The 20,000-nt window shown below is 40.3% G+C and overlaps 2 protein-coding genes across 9 annotated transcripts in view; both read left to right on the forward strand.

The window, feature by feature from the left end:
- LOC123513665 (QRFP-like peptide receptor) overlaps positions 1 to 4,906 on the forward strand; it is a 171,508-nt gene extending 166,602 nt beyond the window's left edge. For all 6 annotated transcript variants that reach the window (XM_045270983.1, XM_045270985.1, XM_045270981.1 and 3 more), the window contains 2 exons: positions 1,473 to 1,590; positions 1,975 to 4,906. In XM_045270983.1, the coding sequence (XP_045126918.1) occupies positions 1,473 to 1,590; positions 1,975 to 2,247 (391 nt within the window). In that variant the 3' untranslated portion in view covers positions 2,248 to 4,906. The remainder of the gene's footprint in view (positions 1 to 1,472; positions 1,591 to 1,974) is intronic.
- A 3,317-nt stretch (positions 4,907 to 8,223) lies between these two features.
- Positions 8,224 to 20,000, forward strand: part of LOC123513503 (general vesicular transport factor p115-like) — a 20,451-nt gene continuing 8,674 nt past the window's right edge. The window contains exons 1-13 of one of the 3 annotated variants that reach the window (XM_045270702.1): positions 8,224 to 8,486; positions 8,937 to 9,071; positions 9,344 to 9,440; positions 9,959 to 10,133; positions 10,576 to 10,672; positions 11,182 to 11,383; positions 11,813 to 11,913; positions 12,168 to 12,397; positions 12,826 to 12,980; positions 14,020 to 14,022; positions 18,183 to 18,301; positions 18,566 to 18,775; positions 19,423 to 19,714. In XM_045270702.1, the coding sequence (XP_045126637.1) occupies positions 8,409 to 8,486; positions 8,937 to 9,071; positions 9,344 to 9,440; positions 9,959 to 10,133; positions 10,576 to 10,672; positions 11,182 to 11,383; positions 11,813 to 11,913; positions 12,168 to 12,397; positions 12,826 to 12,980; positions 14,020 to 14,022; positions 18,183 to 18,301; positions 18,566 to 18,775; positions 19,423 to 19,714 (1,894 nt within the window). In that variant the 5' untranslated portion in view covers positions 8,224 to 8,408. Of the gene's footprint in view, positions 8,487 to 8,936; positions 9,072 to 9,343; positions 9,441 to 9,958; positions 10,134 to 10,575; positions 10,673 to 11,181; positions 11,384 to 11,812; positions 11,914 to 12,167; positions 12,398 to 12,825; positions 12,981 to 14,019; positions 14,023 to 16,046; positions 16,071 to 18,182; positions 18,302 to 18,565; positions 18,776 to 19,422; positions 19,715 to 20,000 lie in introns of all 3 variants that reach the window. The other 2 variants (XM_045270701.1, XM_045270703.1) reach the window with 2 other exon arrangements.

The following is a 20,000-nucleotide window of genomic DNA, read 5'->3' on the forward strand; positions in this document are numbered from 1 at the left end:
TATTGTTATTGTTCGTTTTCTCCTTTTCCTTCTTCCTATTATTTTTGTTCTTGTTGTTGTTGTTGTTCTTCTTCTTGATATCGTATTCGCTCGTGTCTATTTCATTCCATTGATCTTTTTTATTTATTTTGTATTATCCATATTTCTATTCATTTATTTATTATTTTTCTCTGTGATGGTGTGAAAAGTATCAATAATTCAGTTTTGTGTAACATTATTGGTTTTCTCAACTCTCTCTCTCTCTCTCTCTCTCTCTCTCTCTCTCTCTCTCTCTCTCTCTCTCTCTCTCTCTCTCTCTCTCTCTCTCGTGAGTATCTTTTTTTTTTTTTTTTTCAATTGATATATCTGAGGGTTTCAATCCATTTCTGATAACCTGACGTGTGTATGTATGTGTGTGTGTGTGTGTGTGTGTGTGTGTGTGTGTGTGTGTGTGTGTGTGTGTGTGTGTGTGTGTGTGTGTGTGTGTGTGTGTGTGTGAGAGAGAGAGAGAGGAGCGTGGGATTTTCAAGTTTTCCTCCTCCTCCTCTTCCTCCTCCTCCTCCTTCTCCTTTAACTTTTCTTACTTCTTATCTTATTATTTCTTTTACTTCGTTTCCTTAGTTTATTTATTTTCGTCCTCTTCATCCTCCTTATCCTCCTCATCCTCCTCATCCTCGTCCTCTTATTCTTTTATTTATTTTATTTTCTCTGCGTTATGATAAAGTCAATGTGTGTGTGTGTGTGTGTGTGTGTGTGTGTGTGTGTGTGTGTGTGTGTGTGTGTGTGTGTTGTGTGTGTTTTTACCTAAACGTTCATTTGCTTATTTGTGGGAGGCTCAAATGTAGCATGAATACTTAATGGCGACGCGATGAATGATGAATGAGGTAATAATGTGTGTGTCTCATCGCTAAGTGCTGCTCAGGTGATGCTCCGCCCACTCCCAACCCACACTTCCTCCTCCTCCCCACCTTTTCCCCTCCCCAGCTTCCCAACCTCCCCTCTAGTTATCTCACACTGTATCCTCCCCTTCCTCCTCCTCCCCACCTCTTCCCCTCCTCAGCTTCCCAAAATTCCCTTCAGTTCTAATGCTTCCACTTTCATATCACGTCTCTAATCCCACATATGTCATTCCTATTGCATTAAATCCCCATCTTCCTTTTCTCCCCATCCAGAGAACACTATTGATCTGTAACCCACTTCTCTTCATGTTTCCCTATTTCCATGTTTCCCTTCCTTTTCCTGCTTCTCATCTTCCCTAAACACTTCCCACAAAGCCCTATTCCCTATTTTCCCTATTTCTACTCAGAACACCTCAAATATCCCCCACAATTTGTCTATGTTTCCAAGCCATATTCCTATCTTGTCTCTACCTTTTCCCTTTTTTCTCCTCTATTCCACTCAGAAGACCTCAAAAATCCTCACAATTTCGCGTATGTTCCTTTCTTGTCCTCACCTGTTATCTCCCCAGGTACTAATACACAGCTTTCCCACAGAGTTACGCAGAGAAGCTCCCTCACGCCGTCACACAGCGGGCGTCACCTCTTTTCAGGGTCCAGCAAAGAGTTACGGGCCGCAACGCACTGTGATGCCGCCCACGACCATGGCTGCAAGGTGGGTGTGGGTAGTGAGTGTGTAAATTGGTGTGGGTGAGGATCTTGGAATGTGTGTGTGTGTGTGTGTGTGTGTGTGTGTGTGTTCAGGTATAGCTACTAATTCACTCCTTTCTTCATGTATGAGTATAATTTATCTTGCTCTATGAACCAACCACCACCTGACGAAGGAGGAACATAATTAACACTCAGGTATTCCTTCAGTAAAATATTGCCGTTGATTTTTGTTCATGCAAGGAGGGAAGTCGGCCAAGGGCAACAACCAAAAAAAAAAAAAAAAAAAAAATGCCGACTTGATTGCCAGTTTCCTTAAAGAAGAAAACAGTTAGCCAACCAACACCTACCTGACGAAGGAGAAACACACTCTACACACAATTATCCCCAGGTGTGTGACGGCATGGGATCCGCGCCTCTGCACACCACTACAGGCATTCATCTACTGAAGAGCGACGCTTCTCTAGGCGGGCAGAACGGGAGTAAGCTAAGCACAAGGGCGTCTTCCTCCTCCGGGGACAGCGTGGGGCGGGGCATATGCGGCTGCTGTAGGAGGCACGGCAAGAGGAGGTCCCGCCTGCCGCTATACCACGAGAATGAGATCTATGAAGTGAATGACCTGCCGGAGGGATTAGCGGTGAAGGGCAAGGAGGAGATCGTGTGAGGAGTGACAGGGGAAGGTCTAGCTGTGTCTTACCTTGCGTCACGTCACCTCACCTCGCGTCACGTCACGTCACGTCATCTTCTCCTGCTGTGTGGCTCGTCATTGTCATCACCACCTGCAGTTACTGCCATTGTTGTTACTGTTATTGTTGTTGTTGTTGTTACTGTTATTATTATTATTATTATTATTATTATTATTATTATTATTATTATTATTATTATTATTATTACTACCATTACTACTACTACTACTACTACTACTACTACTACTACTACTACTACTACTACTACTAAACTGTTACTTATTATATAATTATTATTAATCAATACTCCCTAAGTGAAATTTGCTCTACTATTATTATTGTTGTTGTTTTTATTGTTATTATTATTATTATCATTATTATTATTATTATTATTATTATTATTATTATTATTATTATTATTATTTTTTATCATTATCACTATCATTATTATCATTACCACCACCACCACCATCATCATCATCATCAATATCATTCACTCATTCAGTCATTCATTGAATCACTTTCCTCACAGCTCTCGTCCACTTTCCACGTATCTAAGTGTGTCATATGACCTTATTCTGAAACACTTCAGCGCTGCACCTCCACTGCATTCAAGAGGCTCTAGTTGAAGTGACACGTGCTTTTAGGAGTGTTCCAGTGACAGATGAACAGGATTTTTACATGAATAACAGAAGAAACATTCGTGAGAACTCGGCTAGTCATCTCTGTAGCCTTGGAAAACAGTCGTGGTGAGAGCAAAGAGTTTCTAAATAACAGCCATTATTCTCACGTACAGTCACGACCCAGAATGTTCACCTGCCGTTTTCTTTTCCACTAATAACCGTGCCATCTGAACCGGAAGTCCGAGGAGCTGCCTGCCTTGCTAAACCTGAGAAGTGAAGGGTTCCGAGAGCAGAAAACGTGAGACAAGGCCAGTATTCCAAACGCTTTGCTCTTTCGCTATCACTGCTTTCCAAAGGCTCTTGTTGAAGATACTCGCGTTTTTATGGGTATTTTTTATAGTTCCAGTCATGGAACTATAACAAATACCAGGGTTATAGAATAGAAACTGCCTTGAAAACCCGGCTGGTCTCGTGTTTTTAGAGTATTTTTTATGGTTCTAGTGATAGAATGGCAAGATTTTCACGTTACAGAGCCGAATCTGTCATGAATACCTGGCTAGTCGTCTCTGCGGTCTTGAAAAACTGTCGTGGTGAGAAAGCAAGGTGTGTAGAAGGATTTTTTTCATGATTCTAGTGATGGAATGGCAAAGATTTTTAAGTTATAGAGCCGAAATTGTCATGAAAACCCGGCTTGTCATCTGTGTGGTCTTGGAAAAATTGTGGCGAGAGAGCAAGGCGTTTGAAGTGTATTTTTATGGTTTTAGTGATGGATTGACGAGATATCTTGGTTATTTATAGGAGAAACTGTCATGAAAACCCGTCTAGTCATCTCTGTGGTCTTGGAAAAATTGTGGTGAGAAAGCAAGGCGTGTCTGAGCTTAAAGGAACACGTTTTAGTGGGAGTAAGAACGTCATGTGGCAAAACTTGTGGCCGCGACTGCACGTACATAGCTACACACACCACCGCCTCACTGCACGTACATGTGTATACCGCGTGGTTGGTGTAGTCATTGGTGTGCGCCATGTGTACCTTCTATGTAGATGTCAGCTCCACTCTCTCTCTCTAGGTGTTCAAAGTCATGTGTATGTATGTATGTTTGTATGTAGGTTTGTGTATACACCCATCTTATGAAAAAAAAGAGGAAAATGTAATAAAAAGTTGCATGATTTATTTTCTTTATTTCTTTTTTTTTTCTCAGATTGTTGTGTTTTGACTGTGAGGAGTGGAGAAGAAATGTCATGTGGATATATATTATTTTTTGAGTGCAGTAATATAGTCTCTCTCTCTCTCTCTCTCTCTCTCTCTCTCTCTCTCTCTCTCTCTTTCTAACGATCTAACCTTTTTATCGCTATCTATTTGTCTATTTATCTATCTATCTACCTGTATTTTTCTTGGCCAGTCTTCAGAACACGTTAAAAAATGTATATATAGTGAAAATATGTCCTTACACACACACACACACACACACACACACACACACACAGAATCAAGTCACGTGATGGTTTGGGAGTGGATTTACATGTATATTGATGTGTTTATATATTTCTTCCCTGGTAAGATTAAGGAGATACTTGGTCACGTTTCGAACCAGACTTTGAAGCTACGGTTGACAACATAAAGGAAATTGTTTGAAGCTGCGTCAGGTCAACATGTGACAGTCCCATTTAGAAGAGATTTTCTTTTTTTTTTTTTTTTTTTTGTGTAAAGAAAATAAAGAAAATGCAAGTTTATTCCTTCTCTACGTACATTAACTGGTGTAAGTAAAGAATAAATGAAACTTTGGGAAGAATTCCGTCATTTTCATGTAATATTTGAGATGGAAAAGGGGGAAAAAAAAATATTGTATATACTTTCCGCTCTATCAGTTAAAACTTCACGAGAGAGTGCACGGATGAAGCGTAAGTGAAGCTTCGAAGCAGTGTTGAAGGCGGACCGATTCACCACTGCCCGCCCTGCTTCCCGCTGTGTCACGTAACCTTGGATTATACACGTGGAAATAAAGCTGTGTTCTGTCAAAACCTTTTACTCTCCTTCTGCTTGTGTGGACTTGAGGTGTGGTGTCTCGAGGCTTTCTTCAATATACTCCAGGTAATCAATTTGCCACTGATGATGGTCAACAAAGATACACAGTCTGCCTAGCCAGTTGCCCGGTGTATAGAAGGCCATGTTACTGGTGGAGCATATGTATTTAGTACACATAAGTTTGGAGAACCTGTATGTGTGTGTTAATAAAGTATGTTAATGAAATCATCGGATCATATCGACTCGTCTACCTGACAGACTTAGTTAACTCAGCTGCATATTTAAATTGAATCTCGAAATACCTTTCACATCCATCATCCCGTTCCTGTCCGCGAGTGGTGCAATGTGTGGTGCGGTGATCACAAGGAGACTCGTTTCTCGAATCAGTTGAAGCACCATGTGAAGTCTATCTTGAGAGTATTGTAATGCAGAAAAAACAACACACGCCTGGTCTGCAAAACAACGAAACCCACAAACTTTCTCTTTTTTTTCAGCGAACTGTAGGAAAATAGTTTTATTAGTGTTCATTTACTTGTGTTTACTTCATTTTCTTAACACGTGGTTAGTAAAACAATAACCAGCGCATTCTTTTCTTCCTCAATACACTACGTAAATGAAAAAGTTTATATTAGGCTTGAATTAATCACATTTCTTTATCAACCTTAGTTTCATAATAATAACATGTTCTGCTTTACACGTGGTCAGTAAAACAATAACCAGCACCTTCTTTTCTTCCTCAATAGCCTATGTAAATAAAAAAATAAAAAAACCCCGCTTATATTAGCCTTTAATCAATCACGTTTCTGCATCAACCTTTATTACAAAAACGACTTGACTTCCTCCAACCGAGACAAAATTCATGGCTGTGTTGTTTTCATTGATCTTCACACCTTATCGATTATCGCTAATTTTACCTCCACTGGTGTTTATCCTCCGTGAGCAACGCCGGGTGCTTGCCATGGCTCCGTTTGCGTTAATTAGTATTTCTTCTATGACTTCTGATGCCCCTCTCCTCCCTCCCTTTTTTCCATCATTCCCTCAACGTTCACCTCCACCCTATCTTTTCTCATCCACCTCCTGCTAAGTGAAAGAAGCCAAAAAGGAAGAGGAGTGTGATAAAATAAAGAGGAATGAAAGATAGAGAAAATGAAACGAAAAAATATACAAAAAGAAGGAAGATGTATTAATTAAGTGGAAGTAGAGAGGGAGAAGGAAGGAAAGAATAAACAAAAAATTAAGAAAAAGGTAGAAGAGGAATAGAATTGAAAGATGTGTATTATTACTTTTTGTTATTGTTGCTTAGTTAGGGAGACCGGGTGACGTGTGCGCGTCAGGTGGTCCTGACTAAATGTATATATAAGTAAAAAGCTCATTATGGATTGGTGATGGGTTGGTGATGGGTGGGCAGGTAACAGGATATAAGTACTGTACTAAGATGAACGATTCGCCAGCCTATCTTTAGTTAACAGAATATAAACAATAGGAGTGATGAAGGAGGAGGTGAAAGGAGAGAAACAGGAGGTGGAGTGAGGAATGTTAACGTAAACATTATATTTTATCTATCTATTTATTTGTTTATTTATTTATTTGCATTGGTGACGTGGTGATGAAGTTACAACACACACACACACACACACACACACACACCACCACTACCACCACTTCGAGGCATCTCTGGCGCCCCGATCCGCCAACCCTCACCAGCCCCGCCTCTTCACCCTGTAGCCAAGTGATTTAAGCTTTTTTTTTTTTTTTCGAGTGTTTTGAAGGTGTTTGCTGGTGTTATAAGGGCTCGCTGTGTTGGAATAGGTTGAGAAGGTGGAGATGGAGGGGTGGGGAGGTATGTGGGAGGGAGAGGAGGGGAAATGAGGTGATGAGAATAGGTTACAAAAAAAAACTATTTCGGCTCTACATCACGACTTTTTCTTTTATTATTGGAAATTGCATTCTTTTTGTATTCTAGTTATTGATAGGAATGTAAATTAAGTTTTTATCAGTAATAAGATCGCGCCTAGCTGTTTTTTTTGTTTCAAGTTGAAATAACTCTTTCGACACTCTTTAATTTTAATCTTTTTAAATTATTACACCAAGGATTGTTTTGGTGTTTGATATAAGTCTTAAAGAAAAAAAAAACATTTAGTAATAGTGTTCCATGAAATTTAGTTTAACTTCGTATTTTCAAATTTAAAAAAAATATCGATACCAAAATAGAAAACAAAAATTATTATACAACAAGGAATCTATTTTCTTTATTTTGCTGGATTTTTTTTTTTCGTATTTAGAAAATGTAATACAATGTAGTATGGCTGTGTTTTTCTTCTCGACGTTTTGCTGTGTTTATGACGCCGTTAATTTTAAATATAAACCGTTCGTTGGACTCGGCTATGTAAACAATCGACTCGTTAACGTTATTACAATTTGATTATTAGTTAAAGTATTTGTTGCGTCTAAAACTGTGGTGCATTCCAGCCTAGGTGCCTTTTTTCTTCTAGCGATTTTCAAAATGAATTACGTACGTAAATAATGGGCCACAGGGGAACCTCATCCGTGTCTTTTCCCCAGGTCAGTCCACCAATGTTTGCCTGGACTCTGCCTGTGTTTCCAGACTTAGAGAGAGAAGCAATACCATAATCAATCACCAAATTATATGAATAATTCATTATTGTGTTAAATGAGGCAATGGTCATGTATATTCCTGCCCGGCGCCCACCATGACCCGCGGACCAAGACCCCGGGCCGCCTCTAGAACCCCCGTCCCTCCCTGTGTCAATTCCTCAACATTTCCTTCAATTCTCAGTGTTTTCCGACAATTCCTGTTGTTTTCAACCTGAAATATATAATGTACAGTGAGAGGAGGAAAAATATTAGGTTTAGAAGTGTATGAGGGAGTGTGGTATTAGTACCAGCAGCAGCAGCAGTAGTAGCAGCAGCATTATCATCGGTTTTTTTTTTTTTTTTTTGTGTGTGTGTGTTATATGCCCTAGGAAGAGCCTATCATCACTCTCCGGTGTCTCGCTAGGTAGAACCGAGTTGTGCGCCTTGAGGGGGCCTAAAATTAATATATAGTGAGCAGGTGACACTCTGGCGGCCGGTGGCTTTCACTGTTTGACCGATTGACTTCGTATTAAATTTCCCGTTGCATATACCGAAATTCACATAGTCACGATTTCAACTTAAGATAATCCCAATAGAATAAGTAGCAGAATGACAGCCCAACATTTCCACGTGTATAAGGAAAGATCCAACTCTATTCAGATGACAGTAGATGATCTTTTGCGACAGTCCTTTGTTTGAGTATCGAGGAGAGAAGCGTCTGCCTTCGTCTGCTACGTGGATGTAAACAAAGTGTCAAAGTGAAGGGCCCGTGAAAGTGTGTAGGGAAGCAGGCCGTCAGTACACCCACAAGAAGGGATTTAGGCTTCCCAGGAGGTTGAGGACAGGTGTGGCAGGTGTGGTAGGTGTGGGGCGGTGGTCGAGGTGAGGGCTTGGTACAATGGATTACTTCAGGTCCGTCACCCAGTCTGTGTTGGGCGCCCCCCAGCCAGGCCAGCAGCCGTCAGGGGCAGACACGGTGAGTGTATACACGCCCACCTTGCACCGCGGCACACTTAGTGCTGGTCTGGGTGCCTGCACGTGTCACACAGTACTGTGAGGAACACCACAATGTGTTGCTTCTGCCTTCAAACTGCTGTAGTCGTGTACAGGCATCTGCTCCGACATTACACTGATAAGGGAGATATCCGATCGTATTTCATGTCATGATCGACACAATGAAGGCATCAGCAGTGAAACTGATAAGCAAACTGAATGGATCTTAGCTAATTTAAGTTCTAACCTAATCATCAGGTGAAAGTGATGACGTTATCCTAGTGTTTTTCTGGAATATTTATGCTAATATTTTTCCTATTACTTAATAGAAATCTAAGAAAGCTTTACCGTCATAGATCATGCAGTCCTGTTAGTAGTCACTCTCAGGCCACAATGGAGATCTTCAGAATATTTCAAGTGTTATTTGTGACAGGTTGAGCGACTGATAGACCGAGTGCAGTCGTCCACGCTGCTGGAGGACCGACGTGATGGCTGCCGGGCCCTCAAATCCATGTCCCGCAAGTACAGAGTGCTGGTGGGCGCCCATGGGATGGACACCCTCATACAGGTCAGTGGTGGTGCTCTCTCTCTCTCTCTCTCTCTCTCTCTCTCTCTCTCTCTCTCTCTCTCTCTCTTCCCTCCCCTGTGAAAAACCATGTATTCACAACATCTTCACTGGAATTGTTGTTCTTTTATAATTGTAAGGATAACTTCATTAATGAAAATCAGGAATTAACCAGAATAATTCACTACAGTATAGAAAAAAAATCAATATGTATATTAGAAGTGTAATATATATTTTTATCCCACAACAAACTTTGCATTCCTCCACATGCACAGGTGTTGGAAGCAGACCGCAGCGACCATGAGATTGTCAACTATGCCATTGAGACGCTGGTCCACATCACCTCCCCAGAAACCTTCCAGGAGGAGATGGGTGAGTCAAGTTAGATCAGTGATCATATCTAAACCAAAAATATGTTTATAGTTTGAACACCTTTTTTCTTTCTTTTTCTCTTATGTAGATGGGGAAATCTGTCTAAGGGCAACAAAAATGATTAAACAAAAGAGCTCACTGATATACTAGTTCCTGAGCAGGTCCAAGAGAGGAAGCCAAAAGAATGGAATAAATGTTTTGAAACCTCCCTCTTAAATGAGTTCAGGTCATGAGCAGATGGAAATACAGAAGCAGGCAGGGAGTTTCAGAGTTTTAACCTGTGTAACTATGGATCTGTGTCTATGTATGTCCCATTAGATCATCTCTTTAATTGTTTTGTAATTGTATCCGAGCTAAAACAATAATTTAGTTTTCAGACAAAAATAGTATCTTGACAGTGTTATGATATCTGAATTAAAACAGTAATTTAAAATTGATATTAATCTTATTTAAGTCAGAACAGTAAGATGGTATGCAAGCATTTTGTGTTTTACCTTGTTATTCTTTGTCTGCCGCAGAAGAGAATGGGGAGTTGTCAGAGGCCAGCTATTCCTCCGTGGTCGGAGAACAATTCACTGAGATCTTCACCAAGAGGCAGGAGAACATTGAGCTCCTTATCAACCTCTTAGACGAGTTTGATTTCAAAGTGCGTTACCCAACTGTCAAGCTGCTCACCAACCTTCTCAAAAACAGGTGGGCTCTCCAATCATCTTATTAATTCCATGGTGTATCTTTTCTTCTCTAATCCTATGTTTTGGCATTTCATTGTGGCTACTTTAACAAGCTCATAGTAAAATGTCTGATCCTGAAAATTTCTGAGATTCTGGACTTCAGCAATATTTGAAGGCTTAAAAATCAGTGTAGCTCTGCACGTTTATATGATTATTCATATGTATGGCTATAAATGAATAAATGTTTCAGTTTTCTCTAAAACTAATATGTGTAGTTTCCTTAAGCAGTGTCATCCTTGTGAATCAAAAGCACTTAGATTTATTACAACTTTTTGTGGATGAGATAGTTGTCTGCTACCACTATTCTCTATTGTTCAAGATACTATGGGTCTGCAAGAAACAATTTAATTTATTTTCAGGGAGTGTGTTGTTTGATAATCTGTGAATGTGTGTTTCCTTTCCAGGCCCAAGGATCTGCAAGAGACAATCTTGGTTGTTCCCAGCGGAGTGTCCAAGCTGATGGATCTTCTGTCAGACAGCCGAGAAGTTGTCAGGAATGATGTGTGTGTCTCCCTGTCATGTATTGCCTTTGTCATGTAGCTTTAGTGTCTGTCATGAGTTGTATTATTAGGTATAATGTGCTCAACTTGTAATTTATAACATTAGAACATGAAAAAAAGTTAGTAGTTTGTTAATTTGTTAATAGACCTATATGTTATTTTATGTATGAGGGGAAAATTAGTGGAGGTTGACAAAAAAATTTAAACAAAAAGCCCAATTAAATGCCATTCCATGTATAGGAGATAAGTAAGATATCTCTGTCCACCGTTGATCTCTCCGTGAAGTTGACTAATTTTCTCTTATTAATTTGTTCCTGTCCTTTATCTATTTGAGGTTTGATTCTTTCCTATGTCCTTTTTTTTTTTACATCTTTTTGAACTTGAACTTACTATTTCTTATTCTATTCTGATTACTAAATATAAGGGTCATATCTTTAATACTAAATCAAGTTAGGGAAGTGTGAAGTCTATCCCTCAGCACAGCATCCTCACAGCAGTGTTCCCTTTCAGGCCCTGCTGCTCCTGACGCAGCTTACCAAGAACAACACAAACCTGCAGAAGATAGTGGCCTTTGAGAATGGCTACGACCACATCTTTGCTATCATCAAGAGTGAAGGGTATGCCGACGGTGGCGTGGTGGTGGAGGACTGTCTCATCCTCATGCTCAACCTCCTCCGCAACAACCCGTCCAACCAAACGTTCTTTAAGGAAGGTGAGTGTGGATGGGGAGAACCTTTGCCATCACTCTCATGTGTTTCTTGCTGTAGGTTAGGTGTAGGTTCGTGTGGCTTGTGATAAAATGCCTCATCTGTTTGTTCTCCTTATAGTTGCATTGTTGTTCTTTTCAGGAGCACCCATATTAATGTTACATTTACAAGATATCCCCCGGATAATTTCATGCATAATTATTTAGCTTTGATGAGGTTGGGGTACATTAGGTTAAATGAGGTTAGGTTAGATTAGGTCAGGTTAGGTCAGGTCAGGTCAGGGCAGATCACACTGGAGGATTTATCATAGAGGAATATTTAGGGTCAAATTATCATGGAGGAATTTTAATCAGTAGAATTTACATTGAGACAACTGAACCAGATTGAGAGATTGTTGATTGTGTTTGTTGTGATGCGTGATGTCCACCCTACAGGGAGCTACATACAGAGACTCACTTCCTTCTTCATCCTGCCCATGGACAACAAGGAGGGCTGGTCGGCACAGAAAGTCACCAACATCCATTACATGCTACAGGTTTGTGTCTTCAGCCAGTAACCAGCCAACACACCAGGCAACAGTACAAAGTGTAGTGAAACAAAGTAATGTGATTCCTTCCCTTGGTTAAGGTTTATCAGTCTTAAATAGTCCTGAAGTTTATAGGAAGGAATTAGTTTGTGTTTATATGAATAATGTATTGGAAAATGACTTGAAATTAATATGCACTGTCAAACCATCAAATAGAGACTTGATTTAGTAAGACAGTTAATGATGGTCCACCTTCTTCCCAGCTTGTGAGGTCACTAGTGGCCCCACAGAACCCAGCCCAGGCGGTGACCTCCTGCCAGCGGGTCATGAACCAGTGTGGCTTGCTGCAGAACCTGACGGCCTTGCTCATGGCCTCGGGTGTGCCGGTGGACATCCTCACGGACACCATCAACACTGTGTCCGACATGATCCGAGGCAATATGCCCAACCAAGAGTTCTTTGCCAGCATGATGGCGCCCTCCACCCCACCCAGGTACTGCTTGCTTGCTGTCTGACACTCTCAATATCATTCACATCATTATTGACTTCTCTAACCTTCTCTTTCTGATAAATTTAAGGCTTGAGTTTCTCCTGTTTTTGACAGATTACCTCTTCTCTGGTATTTGTGACTTGAATTGTTTTATAAGTGTATTTAGACCTCTGGAGATAAATTGTTTAGCCAGATTTTAAGCCTTTTGTAATTTATCTTTTGAGTAGCATGATTTATGATTTTTGGCTTCTTTTTCAGGATCAGTCTCTTTTACAGATAATTTTTGGTGTAGAGGATAAAGATCACTATATTTTAACTGTAGCCAAAATAAAGTATGAATTTCAAAGTTTATGGAGTGGTGTAGAAGATAGATAGATAGATGAAGTGTTGATGGTGTAGTAAACAACTCACCATCCTCTTCACTCTCCCAGACCTGCCATTGTAGTGCTGCTGATGTCGATGGTGAATGACAAGCAGCCGTTCGTCCTACGCTGTGCTGTCCTGTATTGCTTCCAGTGCTTCCTCTACCGCAACCAGACCGGCCAAGCACAGATCATCCAGACACTCCTGCCACAGACGGCTGACGGTGAGTATCTCATCCGCTCGTTTTTTCTGAAGTACTTTGTCCAAGTTCGTCTATTCGTGTGTTGCTCGTTTCTCTGTGTTGTGTTTGTTCCTGTTGTGTGTTCATGTATTTCTTCTCTATTCCTTGTGTTTTTATGTCATCTGTGTTTCATTTGTGGCCATTTAGTGTGTCACTTGTTTCTTGTCTGTTGTGTGTCGTTTCCTCATATGTTTCTCCTCTGTGTCTGGATGTTTTTGTCTCCCACATGTTTTGATCCATTCATTTTTATGTGGCTGTATTTCATCCATGTGTTCTGAGACCCTTCCTCTGTTCCTTACTAGTGTCTGAATGTTTGTCTTCTGTCACATGTGTCTGGTTAATTGTCTTGTGTTTTGTTGCTTATTCTTTCATCTGTATCTGTTTCTTTCTTCCATTTCTCATCCTTATTTCCAGTTCATTTCATTTATGTCTGGGTAACTTGCACTTCATAGACGTTTCATCCATTTTTCACTTATCACCTCAGCGGCTCATCTCTTATCTGAATGTTTAGTCTTATCTGTGCCTCACCTGCTGCTGAGTGTGTCTAGTCTCATATCTCACACATGATAACTTGCTGCCCCATTTCTGTCTCATGTCTCTCTCTCTCTTCATGCATCACTCATACCTCACTCATTGTCTATTCATTGTTGTTGTGATCATTCTTGCAGTCTCAAATGTGTTAATGTTTGTCTTTGTGTCTGTCTCTGTATGCTTACTGTTGTTATATCCCTTCATACATTCTGCCTTTCCATTATTGAGATAAGTAAACGCTTTATCACCAAAATCTATGATTATTTTGAGTTGTGAGGAAAGCAGAAAACCACAAATTATTTACTTAGTGACGAGTATATTAATTTCCAAAAATGTATCAGTGACTTGAGTATATTAATTTCCAAAAATCTATCTTGTCTTTATGCCAAAGGATGATCATCTCAGAATTTAATGTATAGAGCAAATGCATTTATTTTCTGGACTTGTAAACTAAACTATTCTTCGGTGATGATGGTGGTGGTGCCTGCAGAAGGTAACATTCTTGGGGCATGGCTGGTGTGAGTCAAAGGAATGCTCCTGTGTCACTGTAGGAACTAACCTAACAGTGTGTCTGTGTGGTAATCAGAGCACACAGTATTTACCATAACACATCATCTGTCTGTCCTCATATCAGGCTGGTGTCCCCACAAAGAGAGGACAGCCAAGTCAGAGTGCATGATAGTCTTAGTACCTGTTTATTTGACACTACTAATAAGGAAATGTGTGTGGGATAGTTGTGATTTGCGGCATCTAGTGAATAACTGATTTATTTTGTTGTGTTTTTAATCATGGTGGTTAACATTTAGCAGCTTTTGAAGTTGTCTTTTTATTTGTATCTTTCTTCTGAAGACTGTTGACTCTTTTTAATCTGATGCTATTTCTTATTTTCCATTGCCATTGTCATTGATGTCATTGTAAATTACTTCATCATTACACTAGAAATATCACATTTGCAATTAACATAAGTACTTTTTATTGTTTTTGAATCAGTTGAGCATAACACACAACAGTTCATCTAAGTGTAAGTGTTTGTTGTTGTACTTTTCCACCACTGTAAATCTGAGCGTTCAGTGAGAAACACATCAGAGTAACCATAACCTTGGAAACTCATCTCTACTGACCAGGAATGTTGACAAAGTGAAACACATGAGTGAGGCTTAGAAGTGGAGTAGTGGAGGAAAACCCGCAAAACTACCACTGCTTCATCCATGCTTTCCTCCATCACTGACTTCATTGGGAATATCATGATGTGTAGACAATACCTTCCCTGTGCTGGTCTGTTTGGTAGCTGTGGTAGCCTTAGTGTTGGTGTTGTGTTGCCTGAGTGCAGCTTCCTGAGGTTTTGCTGCTGTGTCTGTGTTGTGGTATAGCTCTTGTGGTGGTGTGGTGCAGTTGCTTGTTTGTGGTGGCTAGTCTATGAGTGACGGTCAGGGTGTGGCTGACTGAATGGAAAATGAAAAGATTGAGTAAATGCAGTTTTATCCTGATTGTCAGATATAAATTTTTAAAAGACTGAGCTAAATGATTTTTTATCATTTGACTTTGTCCACATTGTCTAGAAGTTTTAAGAATTGTGTTTGAATTTTCAATACAAATGATATATAAATTCTCATGAAAAATTAGCAAAAACAGGCGTAAAAGATTGAATCAGAAAGTGTTATGAAGAAATGTTGTGTTGAAAAGCAATGAAGAAATTTAGTAAACTTTGCCCAAATTAGCAAAAAAATTAAGTAGAAAGATGAAAAGATTGAGACAGTGTAGGCAAAACCAAGGAAATGTTTGCAAGTTTCATTATAAACTAAACCACTGATACTGAAATTTGGCATGGAATTTGTCCCATGTGACTGCTCTTTATCTTCAGTATTTCTGCATTAACTTAATTGCTTAGAATAGGTTAGGACAACACCAATGATGGACACAGACTCGGAAAAATAAACACCCCTATTGACATATTTATTCGCTTATATCACACTTGATTCATTACCCCTATCTACTTTATGTACTTTTTTAATTCATTCCCACAGTAACAATATTAATCCTTAGGCTGCTCCATGACACAGGGTTCCTTAATGTCAAACCACATCAGAACACTTCATTCCTTCTACAGCTGCCATTGAAGAGTCTACTGTTTATACATTGGAGAATCTAGTCTTTTGATACATTACCCTTTCTTGTAGGTGTTTGTAAAGAGTTCATGCAGGATTTTTAATGGTGTGAATTGTTGCTTATCACAGTGAAAGAGTTGAAAAGTACAGCCATATACTCCCACAGTGTGTCTGAATGTGTTTTGACTGTCAGGGATAATTTAGATACTACTTGGAGAACTTGTCAAAATAAATCAAGCATGTTTTTTGCTCAGTAACGGTTCTACACATGCATGTATACTCCTACACACACACACACACACACACACACACACACAAACAACGCTCATATAGAGAAGTGATACCATTAAGTAGTTGTGTTTTAACTTTTTGATGTAGCAGGCCTCTAACAACTAGTCTGTTGCCCTTACAGTTGTACCCGGAGCTAAACCATTTCGTAAGTTAACTTGTTCTCCGCACTGTTGACATGGCTCCCCCTTCCCACTCATGGGTGGCCACAGTGTTCCTTTTTTTGCAGTAATGTCATCACACTTTTCCCTGTCCCATCACAAAGGCTTAGAGTTGTTGAGACTCCACTGAGTCACTGCAAGTTGGCCTGTCTCCTTCCCCCGCTGTGTTGCATGTTTGGTGCTGGCTTGTGGGGTGACTTGGTGGCTGCGCTGCTCATGTAGTGTTTGATGCACTGCTACACAAGGAAGGGCAAAGGATTGGTGGTTTGGTTTTAAGTTGCTGTGTGAGTTTTGTGGAAATCCTGTCACTTTTTTTTTCCATAACTGAAATGAGAAATATAATTGAGAGTAAAACAAATGTTAATGCTTTTCATCATCTGAGCTTTGTGGAAATTTTTATTAGCTCTTTTTCAGAATTAAACCAAAAGAGAAATTTAGGTTTCTTCCAGCTTGAAATTCTTAGTAAAAATAACCTTATTTTCTCTGAAAAGTGTTCCCTGAAAATGGATTAGGACAAAAGTTTTCAACCCAACATTTTGACTCTATAAGAAGAAAAATGCATCTAGTTGTTGCTTATATGAATAAAACATAGAATCAGGCTCAGTATTCAATAGCATTCATCTAATACTCCAAGCCATCCATGTAAATGTCATAAATAATCAATACTTACAATATTTTCAATAAGGTAATTGCATGCACCACTTATGCACAGCATTCCTGTGGTGGTGCAGCCTTCACCCATCATTTATTCTAAAATCTCATGAACTGAATTAAAATAAGAGATTGTGTTTACTTTAATACTAACCATAACCAAATTAAATATTGCTGGGCTTACTTTAACATCTTGGTTTTGACTGAATCACTTAAGTTGTGGTGTGCTTAACATAACACTTTCTGGAACTGAATTAAAGTTTGCCATGCTTACCTCAACACTCTCCTGAACTTGCGCTGTAGTTTGTCATGGTTACTTTCATACTTTCCTTAACTTAAATTGACGTTTGCAATAATTATTTGGTACTTTTCTCATCATCTGTTGTTTTCCTTGCCATGTCTCCTTCATTTTAGTCTTCTCTTCCATGTATTCCCTCACTGTGTCTGAATTTTCTCTCTGCATGACCAGCTTTGCCTCCATCGGAGTTTCATTAAGGTAGTTTGTTGTTGTTATTTATTTTTTTTTTTTTTTCTTTTTGTGTGTGATTTTCTTAGAGTGTGGCATGGGTCTGTCTCCTGCATTTAGCTCTCATCTCTCTCATCTCATCTCATCTCTCTCTCTCTCTCTCTCTCTCTCTCTCTCTCTCTCTCTCTCTCTCTCTCTCTCTCTCTCTCTCTCTCTCTCTCTCTCTCTCTCTCTCTCTCTCTCTCTCTCTCTCAAAAAAAAATTCTCGATGCTGGTACAATATTTTGGATTTTGTCAAGTTATCTTCTCTATTTCCTTTTACTTTGTCACTTTCATATCACATCCATGCACCGTCTATTTATTTGTTTACCTTTTAACCATAATGAAATAGCATCAAGGAAATCATCCATCACCACACACACACACACACACACACACACACACACACACACACACACACACACACACACACACACACACACACACACACACACACACACACACACACACACACACACACACACACACACACACACACACACACACAGAGAGAGAGAGAGAGAGAGAGAGAGAGAGAGGAGGGGATGCAAACACATATTAACAGAACCTTCCCTTTTGATGTACAGTCTTGGTCAAATGTCATATAATTTAGTGCACTTGTTTCCTTGATGGGAGAAAATGGCTATGTAGTTACTTTTTAGTTTGTTAGTGTCCCATCATACCAAACACTAATAATCTTGTATAGTCTGTTGCTTTATTGAGAATTGAACTTTGGGAATGGTTTAGTGTGGTAAGACTCTTGAACTGGTAACATGTTCTTTGCTTTGCTCAGAATCTTACAAGTAATGAGTGTCAGGAGTTCAGGGGACATGTGATGTGTGACTGAGGGAAGGTGCCATGGAAGTGAGTATGGACTAACCCACCACATTTGCCTTCTCTGCTGTCTCATGACTGTACCACACCCTTTCTGCCCCACCCACAGCCAACTCCATCACAGCTGGCCAGCTCCTCTGCAGCGGCCTCTTCTCTTCCGACCCCGTGTCCAACTGGTTTGCTGCTGTGGCCTTGAGTCACTCCTTGGTGGACAACCTTAGCCAGAAGGTGGGTCCAGTGGAGCTGAAGAATGTTTTTTTCTTATTTGGTGAGGTTTAGTAGAGCTGTAGAAGAATGTATGGTATTGTTCTAGTGTTGTAAGGGAACATCCAGTGGTGTTAGAGAAGAACAGAAAGGAATAACTTCACAATGTTGTAATGCAGAGCAGCAAGACTGATTGTGTTTCACTAAATTGTAGAAACTGAAATGGTTCTCAGTATATATAGTACAATGTCTAACCTTTGCCCTCTGCCCTGCATTGGCGTGGTGCAGGAGAACATGCTGCGGGTGCAGCTGGCCACCAGTGTGGGCAGCCAACCAGTGTCCCTGATGCAGCAGTGCACCTCCATCCTGCAGGCGGGGCCCAAGGTGCTCACACGCCTGGGGATCCTCATGCTGCTGTCCACCTGGCTGGCCCACAGTCCCATGGCCGTCCAGACCTTCCTTGCCATCCCTGCCGCCGTCCCTCACCTCACCACACACGTAGGTGCCAACACACCCACCACTCACCTGTCCCTCTTTTGTTCAGATTCTAATCTCTCTTTCTTTAGACTTCTGTATATTGCTTGCACACACCACTGAGCTACTGCTTGAATGTGGTATCAACTTTGCATGTTTGTGTGTGTGTATTCACCTAGTTGTATTCACCTAGTTGTAATTTTACAGGGCCTGGATATCATACTCGTGTGGCCCCGTCTCCATATCTACACACATCCAACTTTCCTTTAAAACTATGCACACTCCTCGCTGACACCACCTCCTCACTCAAACTATTCCACACCTCCACACATCTTTGTGGGAAACTATATTTCTTCACATCCTTCAAGCATATTCCCTTGACTATCTTTTTAGTATGCGATCTCGTAGTTCTATTTAAATTTTCCTCTCTCAACATCATTTGCTCATTATCCACTTCATCCAAACCGTTCAACAGTTTATAAACCTGTATCAAATCTCCTCTTTCTCTTCTTTGTTCCAAGGTAAGCAAATTCATTTCTTTTAATCTCTCCTCATAGGTAATTTCTGCCAATTCTGGAACCATTTGTGTGTGTGTGTGTGTGTGTGTGTGTGTGCAAGATCATCTTATAGTGTACCACTGGAGTGCCAACTATATGCCCCCATCCTTCCAGGTCAGTGCCAATGAACACGATGAGCTGGAGATCGTGTGTCAGGGCCTGTGTGCCTTCCTCCTTGGCATGTGCATTCAGTTCAACGATGGCAGTGGCACCAGCTTCTCCACTGACTCACTCCGGCAGCTGGTGACGGACAGGATTGGGGCAGAAATGTTCACCGACAAACTGAGCAACATTCTAAGGACGGAGGCATACACCAAGGCAGTGAAGTCGCCTCAGCTGGCTGTGAAGCAGCCGTCCGACCTGGTGTTTGATCACCAGTTTTGCCGGCTCTTTAAAAGCCTGGAGGGTGAGAGCTGTGTTCTTTGCTGTGTGTTGCTGTAAATGGTGAGAATGTGGAGAAAAAGGAAAGAGGAAGTCTTACTGTAGATGGTAATCCGAGAAACAAGTTGTCTTAAAAAGAATATAGAAAAACTATGGAAAATGTCTTGAAACCTCACTTCTTGAGGACTTACAGGCTAAATTATTGCCTTTCTTTTATAAGCCCAAACAAACACTAGGATGAACACACACGAGTAACTCAAACAGAAAACTACCACTTACACTTTACACCAAATACAATAGAAAGATAGAAA

Source organism: Portunus trituberculatus, chromosome 36, assembly GCF_017591435.1.
Source record: "Portunus trituberculatus isolate SZX2019 chromosome 36, ASM1759143v1, whole genome shotgun sequence".
NCBI classification, from domain to species: Eukaryota; Metazoa; Arthropoda; class Malacostraca; order Decapoda; family Portunidae; genus Portunus; species Portunus trituberculatus.